This window comes from Oncorhynchus clarkii, chromosome 9 (genome assembly GCF_045791955.1).
Source record: "Oncorhynchus clarkii lewisi isolate Uvic-CL-2024 chromosome 9, UVic_Ocla_1.0, whole genome shotgun sequence".
NCBI lineage: Eukaryota > Metazoa > Chordata > Actinopteri > Salmoniformes > Salmonidae > Oncorhynchus > Oncorhynchus clarkii.
The window spans coordinates 21,987,974-22,004,947 of NC_092155.1; the positions used below are offsets into that span (position 1 = coordinate 21,987,974).

The 16,974-nt window shown below is 42.6% G+C and overlaps 1 protein-coding gene across 2 annotated transcripts in view; it reads right to left on the reverse strand.

Annotated features, from left to right (window-relative positions):
• LOC139416094 (adhesion G protein-coupled receptor L3-like) overlaps window positions 1-16,974 on the reverse strand; it is a 356,247-nt gene that overhangs the window by 20,672 nt on the left and 318,601 nt on the right. For both annotated transcript variants that reach the window (XM_071164365.1, XM_071164366.1), the window contains 4 exons: window positions 14,993-15,202; window positions 7,368-7,588; window positions 2,978-3,044; window positions 1,744-1,835 (listed from right to left, as the gene is read on the reverse strand). In XM_071164365.1, the coding sequence (XP_071020466.1) occupies window positions 1,744-1,835; window positions 2,978-3,044; window positions 7,368-7,588; window positions 14,993-15,202 (590 nt within the window). The remainder of the gene's footprint in view (window positions 1-1,743; window positions 1,836-2,977; window positions 3,045-7,367; window positions 7,589-14,992; window positions 15,203-16,974) is intronic.

Below are 16,974 nucleotides of genomic sequence, written 5' to 3' on the forward strand. Positions count from 1 at the left end.
AGGAATGGTAGACAGAGGCAGAAAAACTACTTAAGCCCGGCCACAAAATAAGTCTACCCTGACACCTGGTTGGACTAACACCCCTAAGTGAACCAGAAAAATGCTGTGTCATCGTTTTGGCTGATTCCTTTCGTCTCCTAGAGGCGCAAAGGGCCTCACGGTGTCATTGTGAACTAATGTAGTGTTCCAAGACACCACCGACTCCACTTTGTTCCAAATGACCTTGAATTACTATTTAGTCACTTAACAAACAGATACACATCATGACCAAAAGTATGTGGACACCTGCTCGTTGAACATCTCATTCCAAAATCATGGGCATTGATATGGAGTTGGTCCGCCCTCTGCAGCTACAACAGCCACCACTTTTCTGGGAAGACTTTCCACAAGATGTTGGAACATTGCTGAAGGGACTTACTTCTATGTGGCCACTTCACGGCTGAGCCGCTGTTGCTCCTAGACATTTCCACTTCACAATAACAGCACGTACAGTTGACCGGGGCAGCTCTAGCAGGGCAGAAATTTGACAAACTGACTTGTTGCAAAGGTGGCATCCCATGACAGTGCCACGTTGAAAGTCACTGAGCTCTTCCGTAGCGCCATTCTCTGCTGCCAGTGTTTGTCTATGGAGATTGCATGGCTGTGTGCTCGATTGTATACACCTGTTAGCAATGGGTGTGGCTGAAATAGGCGAATCCACTTATTTTAAGGGTTGTCCACATACTTCTTATATATAGTGTACCACAATCATAGCTAGACATGAAATATAAAAAAGGATTCTAATTTAAGTCAATGACCAAAACCTTCAACATTTTATCTAATCTCACCATTGAGACCGATTGTTTCGCGGTGATATCACAATAGGTGGTTAATTTGTTTTCACAAAACACAGTGAGCATATTAAACACATTCATACTAATTCCTTCATTGTCACTCAAACTGCAAGCGCCAGTAAACTGTGGGGTGTATAATGTCATTCAGAGTTCCACATCCCGAGTGGCAGGGAGCGCACACCCAGATGCACACACCCACACACACTCCCATTTATGAATATTCATCCGTGTGTTAGCGGATGCCGACGGGCCAGGTTCATTCTACCAGATTGTCTCGTGGCCTTTTCCCTCAGCCGACCAGTGTGCTCTTCCGATAATGAAGTACGCCTGCTGGAATACCTGTCCTGTTTTAACCCTTGCCTCCCCACCATGACACAACCTTTGGTGATAATGAGTTATGAACCTGGAGGGCTCTGCTTCCTGCATCTCTGCATGGCCCTTCTCACCCTTCAGATGTGTTTTGAGAGGTTCACAGGTAAAAAAAAAACGGAAGAAGTTATTCTAAGCAGCGACACATGGTATAACGACACAGCTTCCATCTCAAAGTCTAGGTTTAGTATGACGTACATAACATTGATTGTTCAATATAATTTTGCTGTTTCGGCTGCATTTATGCAAAAGTGACTTACAGTTAACATTTGTTCAGTATGCAACCCCCAGGTTGCACATTTTGTTTTTTTTGCCCTAGGTCTACACAGCTGATTCAATTTTTGATGATTTGAATCAGTGGTGTAGTGCTAGGGGAAAAAACAAACGTGCACCAAGGGGGGGCCCCGGGACATAGTTTGGGAAACCCTCCTCTAACACACCGAGCCATGAGAAACTGTTCTGTCATATACCAATGTACTAACTCCCATGTACTAATGTCATGTCTGGAAGGTCTCAATGCCTGAGAGGACGAGTGACTTACTTGATGTTGTCGAGGCAACCCGAGTCGGGTTTGAGGATGGCGGTGTGGTGGAACATCTTGTACAGCGCGATGCCTAGGAATATCACGTTGAGCTGGGAGAGATGGACGAAAGAGAGGAGGGAGCACAGCTGAAATGGAGTTTGTGTGTTGTTGATGCTTTCATACATTTTTTAAATCGGGGAGACATTGTTAGAGTTGAGTTGACTATGTTGTGTCGAAACACGATGTGGTTTCCCACTTTGCCAAGTAGAGCACAAAATTATATGAAAATTGTATTACAGTATAACTGCCACATATAGAAGTGCCATGGTGTACTTGACAATGAAGTTGAACTAGTTGGCTCCTGATCAATGCAATGGCTGGAGTCTGTCCAAAATGAATGTACTAAACATGCAGTTAACCATAGGAAGCAAACTACATTTGAGACTGATAGATTTAAGACTGTTTGCAGTTCTCCAAACTGGAGTTATATCAGGAGTCATATAATGCCAAACAGAACTGAACATATAGGTTCGGTAGAAATACCACAAGTATAGCCCAATAGAGGAACCAAGTAGTATGGAGCATCAGAATTGTTGCTGTTATCATTTTTTATGCCTCAAACATGAATCAGCTAAAAGCTCAGATGTCATTGTGGACCAGAGGTACAGCTATCTCAAGATGGTATTGCTCCTCAAAAAGACACCCATTTGAAAGCTAACTCGTACTACACTGTGCTAGGGAAGTGACATTCAGCTAACTGAGCCGCAGTTTGAACCCCCCCCCAACCTCCTAGAGGGACAACGCTTCCAGACGGAGTCCTTGTATTTTTCCCCAGTATATGCTTATGCGGTTTATGAGTGTCTGCTTGTGTGTGCATGTTACTGAGTCTGTGTCCTATCTCTGTGCCTCAAGGTACAAAGTAGCAGCAGAGATAGCGTATGATTCCAGGCGGAAGTTCTGGGCGAAAATCAATCATTATCGTGGAACGGGATCACTCTGAGACTGAATACTGAGCAGTGTTCGTCTCTCCTCTCTCCCTCGCCAAAGACACCTCTGTCAGTTGTGCGGAAAAAGCGACTAACCGGAATAATTCACATCCTCATCCATTTCCCGCCATGACACCTGACCAGCAGTGGCTTATATTACAGTGGAAAGTGGATGTTAAGCTCTCTCTGGACCATTTAAGTGGTGCCCTGAGGTGCTAAGTAGGGTTAATGAGATAGTATGGTAGTGGGAAAGTAGGGACGCTTACCATAATTATCAAGGTTGCCGGTCCTATGAAGCTCCAAATGAAGTAGGTGTCCAATCGAAGCCAGCACCTGGAGGGGAGGAACGAGACAGAAGAGAGAGAGAAAGGACGAGCGAAGAGAGAGGAGAGAAAAGAGCGAGATGAGAGAAACGCACAGGACATACATCAACATGGAGGCTGGAGTGACAAAGAGAAATGAGCACTTCAAACACAGTGCCCGCAAGGGGGTAGGAGAGTTATGACCGTTACATGAGGGTTACATGAGGGTTTGGAGGGAGGATTTGGGTGGTTTCAGTGTCATTACTTCTTATTGGCTGTGATGGTCACAACAGTGTTATCAAAAGGACAAAACTCTAATGTGGCTCCGGGCTGAAGTTTCCCCGAAGTAGCCTTGCGGTTAAGAGTGCCGGGCCAGTAAACAACGGTTCACTGGTTTGAACCCCAGAGCCGACTAGGTGAAAAATCTGTCGATGTGCCCTTGAGCAAGGCACTCAACCCTAATTACTCCTGTAAGTCACCCTGGATAAGACCGTCTGCTAAGGTACCCAATCCTAACCTTAACCGTTAGTGGAGGAAAAAGCTCAACTACATCAGGATCAGCGTCAACTTCCCCCTACTTCTCTAAAAATGATCCTGTGTGCAGCTGGTATGTTCATTGGGTTAGAGGTTCATTCCATATAAGGAATAGAATAGTAGCACAGAATTGATGCTTCGAAACGTTTGCACAGAAAATAATAGGAAATTCTGAACTTCTTAATGGAATTCCATCCCCTTAATTTAATTCCATTCCCAACACACCTCCTGATTTGACTGACTTTAAATTTAATGGACTTCAACCATACAGACACTAATACCATTTTCACACTATTGTGCCGACCCAAACCATACTTTGCTAACTCAGATACATTTTCTTATCACATTTTCCTTTCGAGTACAGTTCCAGCAAGTAAAGTGGATGTCTTACCAGGCCAGCTCAGAACAACTCGCCTCAGCTCGGCAGTGTGAAAAGCGTCATAGAGACAGATGAACTGTCCAGCCTCGTCGTGTTAACCAATGAACCACTCTCACGGTCACATTACCATATTAACAATGCAACACCGTGCGCTTGCTTGACTTCTCCGTGGCAGTTACTAGACTCTAGTTGGTTGATTGAAAGCGAACGGGCCCAGATATGAGAGCGCATGGGAGCAGATGTGGGATGAAGGTGATACTGGGAAGGCGAACGACAAAAATGAAGTTGATTCATGACCTTCCGGCTAAATTATTAATAGTTTAATCTCCGGCGCCGCGCGATAGACCTCCATTTTTGGCCATCGGAAATTACAGTTTCCTACTCTGTTGTCATTTGGATGACAAAGAGGCAAAATGGAAGTGGCAGCGAATTAGCCGTAATTCAATAGCATTTTAAGGCAGATTGAAGTGTGAAGAGGAGTGCGCACTTAGCTTCGGACAGCGCAGGCCATACTCAAACACAGGGAGGAAACCCGACAATGCAACTCAAGATTTAATTATAACTTGTCACCTCATATCCCAGACTACGATAGTGAATGTTCAAGAAACACTGAAAAGAGATTCATTTTTCTTACATTCATTTCATGGACATTTTCACACGGCATAGCCCTAATGGAATTTTTCAACGATATAAAGTGTCGGTAGCGTTATTAGACTTGAAGTGAAAAGCTCAAAAGCCTTGGCCGGGTTTTACTAATACTTCACACACTAACATGCTCGATCACAACCCGATGCCTTGATAAAAGTCAAAATATATATAACCAGAATATACCGAGACAGAAAACAATGCATGCATTCCAAATGGCACCGTATGAGCCCTATGGGCCCTGGTCAAAGGTAGTGCACTATATAGGGAATAGGGTGCCATTTGGGTGCCAGTGGGTGTTCATTTTGTATTACTGGGACTTGATACTTCTCCCCCTGGTCAAGAGATGATGTAAACACACACAAGTAGTCAATATAAATTCTGCTGAACGCTAAATTGTTTTTTTTTGTTTTTTACCACGTCTGATCACAGAAAAGCAGATTTATTTAAAAGGCAATGGCTGTCATTTCTGCCTTAGTGCGTGAACCAGCAAGCCTCCCTGCCTCCTGTCCTCTCCAGTCATGACAGAATTCTCTGTTGCCTTTTGAGTCTATCTATTTTCGCTTGTGTCAGGCTGAAGCTGTATTGGTGGCCATCTCCTCAGAATCCTCTTGGTAAAGAAGCTAAGGGAATAGAAACCTGGGAAACCTAGGTTCCCCCGATAAGACAGAGTAGCGTTTTCTCTCCCAACGTCTAGTGTTGGGTACTCACGTCGGTGACACTGATTCACAGCAACTTGACACATTAGTTTAGCTCAAAGAGACACTTTGTAGAGGGGGGAGAGAAAAGCGCTACAAGACAACTGAAAGAGACTTTAAGTCACGCGTGACGACTTCTCTCTCATGATGGGCTCCAGGTACGCCAAGTTGTTGAAATGCAGTTTGTCGATTGCAAAATGGATAGAGTGGCCCTTAAAGGTTGAACAAACTGTCATTATTAATGTCAGACAAATGACCAAGTAAAGGATTTATGGTGAAATGTGAGCTAGGTGCCTTTTTTGGTTGCAATGTTGTGATTTGTGAATATGAAGTGAGTTCATCTTCTTATGGTATAACATGGTATATGTGCGTGTGTGGTGTGTGTGTGTGTGTGTATGTGGTGTATACAAGCGCACTTGAACATGTCCAGTATGACATGTTTGATGAAACATCTCATGAGCAAACTGCTGATGCTGATTTATATTTTTTCGATCGGCTACAGATTTAGTGAAAGAGGAACGGTGTCTCCGTGTCATTGTTAGGACGGCCGGTTCATGTTCCAGAGAGAAGCGCGAGAGCAAATCAAATGAGCATCTCGAGCATCTTCTGCGGGGAAACAGAAGAACCGATGAAGACTGCCGTCTCGCCGTCTACCTTTCTCTCTTCGTCTCCGTCTAGCGCCCCCCCCCCCTCTCCCCAATCTCTCCATCTATTGCTCCCTCAGATAATTGGGAGTCATGTGAACGCTAAAGACGCTAACCACAATGGCTTGACATTCACACGGCTACGGCTAGCGTTTGAGCTTGCATTTTCCACTGTTAAACATTTTGTCAAGTCAGCAGAAGTCCTGTTTGAGAATAACCGCTCAGGTTATAATGAGCAGAAAACGCTACTCATTATTAAGGGGTGATGAGGAGCATTAGTTATTGCAGCAATGCAAAATATATATTGTTGGAGGCTAACGACTACCACACATTGTTTTTACTCAAAATGAGTCAGCCGAATCAGTATGGCTGTGGGAATGTGTGAGAAGTAAACTGACTAACTAAATGTGCAAATCAAATGTAGTGTCAGGACAGGAGTTTTTCTTGTGTTGGTGACGTGACGAGGAACAATTCTGTGCCCTTGTTATAGTCTACAAGATGTTTCTATTTCAGGTCACACGTTCAAGAAACCCCTCATCTGGGAACATATTCATAAAGAGTCTCAGAGTAGCCATTTCTATATCAGTAGATGTCACAAAGTGTTTATACAGAAACTCAGCCTAAAACACCAAAGAGCAAGCAATGCATCCTAGACCAGCACTCCTACTCTGAGACACATTATGAATACAGGCCCTGATCTTAAAATGAATAACAATTTCTCTAAAAAAAACAAAAAACTGAATGGCACAGCAGAATGGAACTACATCTCGACAGCCGTTAAACAAACAAACGCCCAGAATAACCTTACTGAACCTATCACAACCATATTGAATAGTTCAGATATGGCCAACAGCCTGGCATTGTGTACCAGTCATGCTGGTCGTACAGATGACTTCTTTGAACAAGCCATTATTTAATTTTGTAAAACTTTTTGAATTAAAAAAGTATATGTTATTATAGTATAATACATGCCACTTAGTAGACACTATTATCCAAAGAAACTTACGTTTTTCATATTGTTGGTGCCAGCAGGAATCAAACCCACAATCCTTTGCATTGCAAGCGCCATGCTCTACCAATTGAGCCACACAGGACCATATTGGCTATGCCACCAGCAGCCTTGCCTCCAAGTAAGAGCTTGTCTAGAAGTGTTTCCCAAACAGGTCCCAAGACCCCCTGTTGTTTCACACATTTGTTCAATTCGAACCCTAGCACACCAGATTTGACTAATCAAGGGCTTGCTGATTAGTTTGAATGAGGTGTACTGGAAAATATCAAATAGAGGAACACATGGTGCTTGCTGAGAGGTTTAAGCAACACTGCTTTAGAATCTAAACCATAGTAGTTAATGGGTTAATGGTGGGCATGGCATGGTTCTAACGACAGGGTTCCCTACAGCGAGGTTCTAACGATGGGGTTCTAAAGCAGTGGTTCGAGTTCCGGTAAATACTCACACTCGATCCGTGCCGTAGCTTCGGTAGTCGACGGCGGCCGACACAGCCACAACGAGCGCGGGCACGCCGTAGCCCACAAGGTAGAAGTAGCGTTTGCGCGAGTGCTCACTCTCGAACACCTCCACCAGCATAATGTAGAGCTGCACACCCTCCAGGAACATCCAGGTGAAGGCAGCCAGGAAGAAGAAGTGGAGCAGGGCAGCGAACACAGCACAGGCAATCTGAGGAGGGGAGAGGAGACAGTACAGGTCAAAGGTCAAAGGCTTAAAATCGGACAGAAAACGTGTCGATGTGCAGCTAAGAAGGTGTTACTCTCTCATGATTTTATTCATATTATTAAAACATGTATTTTCTATTATTCAAAAGCCCTTTAGGGCGTGAAACGTCAGTCTCATGCATTTGACAAGGTAGTAGACATAAATAAACAAGGAGCTAATGACTTTTCAAATGAGCGAGAGTTGCTCCATGCTTCAAATGAAAAAGGGCATGATATCACCAACTGGAATGGACAGGAGCGCCAACACTGTGCATGCACACCCGCACGCACGCACGCACGCACGCACACACACACACACACACACACACACACACACACACACACACACACACACACAGTGTACTTGCAACGACTGTAATTGATCCGATTATTGGAGCAATTGGTCATACGCGAGGTAATTTGTTCAACGGTCATTGAAATTGGTTTCAATTAAATGACTCTCAGGTTCAGTGGCCATCACCGCAGTGAGGAGGAGTGATCTTTAAATTGCCCAGTGAATCAAGACCATCACATCTTATGAAAGGGAAGAGTAGAGGGCAAAAGCACAGTCTGCAAACGTCCATCGTTCAGCAGGGTCCACGTTTATGAGAGCAGGTGTGTGTCTTTCTGTGCCTGTCAATGCACTAATTGTGGAACAGACTTTACATTGCGTACCTCACACACACACACCCCCTTTCACTGCTCCTCCAACTCCTCTCACCACCCTCCCTACTACACCCTGTTGATAATGACTTTGCCCTTAGTGCAGAACTCTACCAGATACCTACCACAGCCAGCGACAGTCATTAAAAACAGTGATGGCCTAATCCAGATTATCAGCAGCGTTTAGAGATCAGTCTACTGCTCTACATCATGACGGGAGGTTTAGTGCAGTGGCGAGTGGAAAGGGGGGGAAAGGGAGAGGGTGAGGGGGAGCGTGTGTGTGTGGTCATTTGATAGAAACATAGGAGCTTGAGCTGTGTCAGGTGAAGTAACAGGGTGGAACTGGGAGAACCAGGGGGACTGGGGAGGAACTGGCTGAAGGAGTATTTGGGAGAGATGCTTAGAAAGGTCTAGATGAGGGCAGAGTCAGTGTTGACTATAGATATCCCATGGTGTTAATTATCATTGTGTGTGTATATATATATATATATATATATATATATATATATATATATATATATATATATATATATATATATATATATATATACACACACACACACACACATATATATATGTATATATATATATATATACATACATACATACATACATATATATATATATATATACACACATACATATATATATATACACATACATATATATATATATATATATATATATATACATATATACATATATATACATATATATATACATATATATATATATATATATATACATATATATATATATATATATATATATATATATATATATATATATATATATATATGTGTGTGTGTGTGTGTGTGTGTGTGTATATATATATATATATATATATATACACATATACATATATATATATATATATATATATATATATATATATATATATATATATATATATATACACACACACACACACACACACACATATATATATATATATATATATATATATACATATACATATATATATACATATACATATATATATACATATATATATATATATATATATATATATACACACACACACAGTACCAGTCAAAAGTTTGGACACCTACTCATTAAAGGGTTTTTCTTTATTTTTACTACTTTCTACATTGTAGAATATTAGTGAAGACATCAAAACTATGAAATAACACTCAAAAAAGTGTTAAAAAAATAAAGAAATATTTGAGATTCTTCAAAGTAGCCACCCTTTGCCTTGATGACAGCTCTGCAGCTCTTGGCATTCTCTCAATCAGCTTCACCTGGAATGTTTTTTCAACAGTATTGAAGGAGTTCCTAAATATTCTGAGGACTTATTCACTGCCTTCCGCCTCTCTGCGGTCCAACTCATCCCAAACCAGCTCAATTGGGTTGAGGTCGGGTGATTGTGGAGGCCAGGTCATCTGATGCAGCACCATCACTCTGCTTATTGGTCAAATAGCCCTTACACAACCTGGAGGTGTGTGGGGTCATTGTTCTGTTGGGGAAAAAATTATAGTCCCACTAAGTGCAAACCAGATGGGATGACGTATCGCTGCAGAATGCAGTGGTAGCCATACTGGTTAAGTGTGCCTTGAATTCTAAATAAATAATTGACAGTGTCACCATCAAAGCACCCCCACACCATCACACCTCCTCCTCCATGCTTCACTTGTAAACCACACATGCAGAGAACATCCGTTCACCTACTCTGCATCTCACAAAGACTCAGATTTTCAACGGTCTAATGTCCATTGCTCCTGTTTCTTGGCCCAAGCAAGTCTCTCCTTATTATTGGTGTCCTTTAGTAGTGGTTTCTTTGCAGCAATTCAACCATAAAAGCCTGATTCATGCAGACTCTTCTGAACAGTTGATGTTGAGATGTGTCTGTTACTTGAATTCTCTGAAGCATTTATTTGGGCTGCAATCTGAGGTGCAGTTAACTCTAATGAATGTATCCTCTGCAGCAGAGGTAACTCTGGGTCTTCCTTTCCTGTGGCGGTCCTCATGAGTGCCAGTTTCATCATAGCACTTGATGGTTTTTGCGACTGCACTTGAAGAAACTTTCAAAGTTCTTGAAATTTTCCAGATTGACTGACCTTCATGTCTTAAATTATTGATGGACTGTCACTTCTCTTTGCTCATTTGAGCTGTTATTGCCGTAATATGGACTTGGTCTTTTACCAAATAGGGGTATCTTCTGTATACCACCCCTACCTTGTCACATCACAACTGACTGGCTCAAAAGCAGTAAGATGGAAATAAATTCCACAAATTAAAAAAGGCACACCTGTTAATTGAAATGCATTCCAGGTGACTACCTCATAAAGATGCTTGAGAGAATGCCAAGAGTGTGCAAAGCCATCATCAAGGCAAAGGGTGGCTACTTTGAAGAATGTCAAATATACAATATATTTTGATTTGCATAACACTTTTTTGTTTATTACATGACTCCATATGTGTTATTTCATAGCTTTGAGGTCTTCGTTATTATTCTATTCTAATGTAGAAAATAGTAAAAATAAAGAAAAATCCTTGAATGAGTAGGTGTTCTAAAACCTTTGACTGGTAGTGTATATATCATGTCCAAACAATTGCATTTCCACCGGTGGACTCCAATTAAGTTGTAGAAACATCTCAAGGATGATCAATGGACACAGGATGCATCTGAGCTCAATTTTGAGTCTCATAGCAAAGGGTCTGAACACTTATGCAAATAAGGTATGTGTGAATTTGTCATTATGAGGTCTTGTGTGTAGATTGCTGAGGAATGTTTTATTTACTCCATTTCAGAATAAGGCTGTAACGTAACAAAATGAGAAAAAAGTCGAGGTCGGAATGCTTTCCGACGGCACTGTATATCCTCCAAACACCGGCTTCGAGGGCATTATCACTTTTATGCAACAGGTTACCAACCTATTCAAATAATAATTTACATATTTAAAAAAAAAAAAGGTATTTTGACAAATGTATTCATATTATGTTATCTTTCCACAATATATAGTCCCGACACAAATCTGTGGTTGCCACCCAAGCCGGCTGGTCGTTTGTTCTATCGGTTTGGTTGCCAGAGACGTGACCAAGTCGTTCAGTCTTTTTGTTCTCTATCTATGGACGCGGCCCAGTCGTTCGTTCTAAATGTTCCATTGCCATACAAGTTGGCAACGTTCTTATCCTTTGCTTGCGAGTTAGCAAACTACAGCAAAAAGAGTCACGCCAAACAGTGCAGCCAGAATAACAGAAAAGTAGTTGCTTTTGTGTTTGTTTAAGCTGTTTTCTAGTGACATTTATTTGGATACATTCATAACAATGAGCTAATGATGCACGATTTTGGCTGGCATGGAAAATGTGCTCTCGCATCAGGACACTGTTGTTCAGAGGAGCTAGCCAACAACACAGCTAAAACAATCACTTCAAACTGAAGCTGGAAAGACCGCAAACTAGCTTCACTTTGTTTCATTTTAACTGTTCTATTGACATTTCTTTGTATAGATCCATAAAAATGTTGCTGATTCATGATTGACTGGCTGAGAAAAGCTGCGTGCGTGTCTGTCTCATCCCGACTCCTGACCCCAACACGTTCATTGCTATGGTACAGCTGGAGATCGAATTTCAATACTGAAACAATGTTGCAAATGTCAGAGAGACAGACGGCAAGGTCTGTACAAATCTACGCTATTGAAAACCAATTGCTCGTCTAAAAGAAATGGGAGATAATGTCTAGATGCTTGGATTTCAAGTTTATAAATTGTCTGGTTGGGCTGATGACAGTGGATTGCAGTGGATTGCACGTCAAACATTTCAATGTCACAGCCGGTGGTAACTTGTGGAATAGACACCGTCTGGAATGCGGTTTTAACCAAATAAGCATTCAGGATTACACCCACCTGTTGTATAAATTCCAAAAACAAGTTGAGGAACATGATGTACTGTGCTACTCATAACCATGGTTACATACAGCTTCAGAATAATTTCAAATATATAGCCTAGGCTATGTTCTCATGTTCACTTGAGGTGTCTAAATTAGAACAGACCATTATATTTGTTCTAGAGGAAACACACTCAACCGTTTGCAACATTCACTTATTCCAATTAAGATAGCAGACAGAATTTATATCCATTGTACAACATGTCTTGTTCTTCATATTTTAGCCCTTCAAAAAACCCAGATTCCCTAGTAAGTGTACACTAAAACCTTGATGTTCCAGTGGACTGCTGAATTGCCTTTTCGAGTGTAACTGGTCGTCAAGAGATGAGAGCTGTAGTGAAGCTCACACTGAATGCTTAAGTACCAGACATCTTTTTTTTTAACAAGATCCAGGCAGAAAGTACTGCGTAAAGTCAGGACAGCCAAATAAAAACAATTTAACTGATCAGATTACACTGTAATAGGAAGATGTGCGCATAACGATTCAATAGGGTTAAGGTTCAAGTCTGATGGATTTTTCTCATTTACTAAATTCTTGGCTTAGCCCATGTTTGTTGAGTACTTACCTTTTTAGTGTTTGACCAGGATTTTTGTGTGAACTGAATAACTTTGAAGCAAAAGTTTCACTATAAGGAATGAAAAATGAAACCTGGTTAAAGGTCCTGTGCAGTCAGAAATATGATTTTCCAGTGTTTTATATATTACCACACTATGAGGTCGGAATAAGTGTGAGAATTATGATAATGCCCTTTCAGTTTTGGCCTGCCGGGCGACATCACTATGCAGAAAATGAGCTAATAGACCAATAAGAACACATTCCAAACCTCTCTGCCAATAACAGTGAGTTTCAGTTTCCCCCTCCAAGACAGTTCAAGCAACATTCTTGCTTGAGATATTGCTCTTTGCTAATAAGCTACACTACATGACCAAATGTATGCGGGCACATGCTTGTCGAGTGTCTCATTCCAAAATGAAGGGCATTAATATGGAGTCGGTCCCCCCTTTGAAAGCCTTCCACTCTTCTGGGAAGGCTTTCCACTAGATGTTGGGACATTGCTGCAGGGGCTTGCTTCCATTCTGTCACCAGAGCATTAGTGAGGTCGGGCACTGATGTTGGGCGATTAGGCGTTCCAATTCATCCCAAAGGTGTTAGATGGGGTTGAGGTCAGGGTTTTGCGCAGGCCAGTCAATTTCTTCCACACAGATCTCGACAAACCATTTCCTTTCTATATGGACCTTGCTTTGTGCTTTGTGCACAGGGGCATTGTCATGCTGAAACAGGAAAGGGCCTTCCCCAAACTGTTGCCACAAAGTTGGAAGCACATAATTGTCTAGAATGTCATTGTATGCTGTAGCATTAAGATTTCCCTTCACTGGAACTAAGGGGCCTAGCCTGAAACATGAAAAACAGCCCCAGACCATTATTCCTCCTCCACCAAACTTTACAGTTGGCACTATGCATTGGGGCAGGCATCCGCCAAACTCAGATTCATCCGTCGGACTGCCAGATGGTGAAGTGCGCTTCATCAGTCCAGAGAAAGCGTTTCCACTGCTCCAGAGTCCAATGGCAGTGAGCTTTACACCTCTCCAGCCGACGCTTGGCATTGCGCATGGTGATCTTAGGCTTGCGTATGTCTGCTCGGCCACAGAAACCCATTTCATGAAGCTCCGGACAAACAGTTCTTGTGTTGACGTTGCTTCCAGAGGCAGTTTGGAACTCGATAGTGAGTGTTGCACACGAGGAGAGACAATTTTTACGCACTGTGTGCTTCAGCACTCAGCGGTCCCGTTCTGTGAGCTTGTGTGGACAACCACTGCGCGGCTGTGACGTTGTTGCTCCTAGATGTTTCCACTTCACAATAACAGCACATACAGTTGACCAGGGCAGCTCTAGCAGGGCAGAAATTTGACAGACTGACTTGTTGAAAAGGTGCCACATTGAAAGTCACTGAGCTCTTCGGTAAGACCATTCTACTGCCAATGTTTGTCTATGGAGATCACTTGGCTGTGTGCTCAATTGTATACACCTGTCAACAACTGGTGTGGATGAAATATCCGAACCAACTCATATGAAGGGGTGTCCACATACTTTTGTAAACATAGTGTATTTTTTGTCTGTTTTCAACCATTTTAATTGAAACAAATCACAGTAAGGTAAGTAAATGTTACCCAGAAAGGATTTGCATTGGACCTGTATCTACTGTATCTAGCGGTTACCTGTGGAACCACTGGATCAAATCCTTAGTTACTGCAGGTGGGCCTTGGTGATAATGATGTTATGATAACCTGGTGAGCGTATATACAGAGAACAGAGCCATGTCTGATTCAGACCGGATGAACCAGGTGTGTAGCCTCTCAAGCTGATCAGTAACACTAATGGATCTAATAAGTGCCAGGTTGAAATGAAAACACATGGGCACTGGCCCAAAAAGGACTAGATCTGACACCCTGGATGCGTTTCAATAGTTTAATTTGGCTCCCTCTCCTCCTTTCCTTTATCAGAGAACTGATTTGGGAGACAGGTGTTAGATAAAACATCAGACTTAAAACCCAAACAGACTTCTGACTCGTTGCTTTCACTGTTTCAGATTAGTGCAGAAAATTAAGACCAGACAAGGATTGGGAGCAACTTTAGACTATTGAGATGAGTCCCCCAGACTGACTCAAAAGCAGAAACCTCCCCAACTTTTCAGAGAGACAAAGAGACACAACCCTAGGCGCTCCACTAACATACTGCTCTCATTGAAAACCATTGAGTGGTTTTTGCACATCAATCGTCCGGCTTGGGAATGTTCTTACCGGTTGGTCAGCTCGGTTGATCCCCACCAGGAAGAGGGACTCTGCTATGAAGAGGCTGATGCAGAGGTTCTTGTGAATGGTGTTGCGGTCGCTCTGGAGGCCCCGGAAGAAGCAAAAGGTGAACAAGCTGATGAGCAGGCAGACCAGAGAGAGCAGGATGCCAACCCATGTGATGACGTCCAACAGCATGTCATGGACTGGGTCTGTATTCTGGGAAAGGGTACAAATAAGGAAATTACATGAGATTACTGGATAGGAGTAGAAGACGCTCCACCAACATGAGACGAGGCGCAAGCAAAAAACAGGATGAACATTAGGGAGGAATAGGCGCAACTGTCGCTCACAACCAAAAACCCCAGATGAGATTAACATAATTTAATATATTCTACCCGTCAACAGTTTTAGTACACCTACTCATTCAAGGGTTTTCTTTATTTTTTGTTTAAAAAAATCCTACGTTGTAGAATAATAGTGAAGACATCAAAACTAGGAAATAACACATATGGGATCATATAGTAACCAAAAAAGTGTCATACAAATCAAAATCAATTTTATATTTGAGATTCTTCAAATAGCCACCCTTTGCCTTGACAGCTTTGCACACTCTTGGCATACTCTCAACCAGCTTGAGGTAGTCACCTGGAGTGCATTTCAATTAACAGGTGTGCCTTCTTAAAAGTTCATTTCTTCCCCTTTTAGATTGCCCTATTTGGTAAAATACCAAGTCCATATTATGGCAAGAACAGCTCAAATACGCAAAGAGAAACGACAGTCCATCATTACTTTAAGACATGAAGATTAGTCAATGCGGAAAATTCCAAGAACTTAGAATGTTTCTTCAAGTGCAGTCGCAAAAACCATCAAGCACAATGATGAAACTGGCTCTCATGAGGACTGCCCCAGGAAAGGAAGACCCAGAGTTACCTCAGATGCAGAGGATAAGTTCATTAGAGTTACCAGCCTCAGAAAAACCAGCCAACAAGTGCTCAGCATATGTGGGAACTCCTTCAAGACTGTTGGATAAGCATTCCAGGTGAAGCTGGTTGAGAGAATGCTGTGTGTGCAAAGCTGTCAAGGCAAATGGTGGCTATTTGAAGAATATCAAATACAAAATATATTTTGAATTGTTTAACTGCAGATGTGGCCAGGGCAATAAATTGAAACGTCCATACTGTGAGATGCCTGAGACTACGCTACAGGGAGACAGAACGGACAGCTGATTGTCCTCGCAGTGGCAGACTATGTGTAACAACACCTGCACGGGATCGGTACATCTGAACATCACACATGCGGGACACGTACAGGATGGCAACAACACCTGCCTGAGTTACACCAGAAACGCACAATCGCTCCATCAGTGCTCAGACTGTCCACAATATAATGAGAGAGGCTGGACTGGGGGCTTGTAGGCCTGTTGTAAGGCAGGTCCTCACCAGACATCACCGGCAACATAGTCGCCTATGGGCACAAACCCACCGTCGCTGGACCAGAAAGGACTGGCAAAAAGTGCTCTTCACTGATGAGTCTCGGTTTAGTATCACCAGGGGTGAAGGTCAGATTCGCGTTTATCATCGAAGGAATAAGCGTTACACCGAGATTGCAGGCAATCTCAACGCTGTGCGTTACAGGGAAGACATCCTCCTCCCTCATGTGGTACCCTTCCTGCAGGCTCATCCTGGCATGACCCTCCAGCATGACAATGCCACCAGCCATACTGCTCGTTCTGTGCGTGATTTCCTGCAAGATAGGAATGTCAGTGTTCTGCCATGGCCAGTGAAGAGCCCGGATCTCAATCCCATTGAGCATGTCTGGGATCTGTTGGATCGGAGGGTGAGAGTTAGGGCCATTTCCCCCAGAAATGTCTGGGCACTTGCAGGTACCTTGGTGGAAGAGGGTAACATCTCATAGTCAGAACTGGCAAATCTGGTGCAGTCCATGAGGAGAAGATGCACTGCAGTACTTAATGCAGCTGGTGACCACAC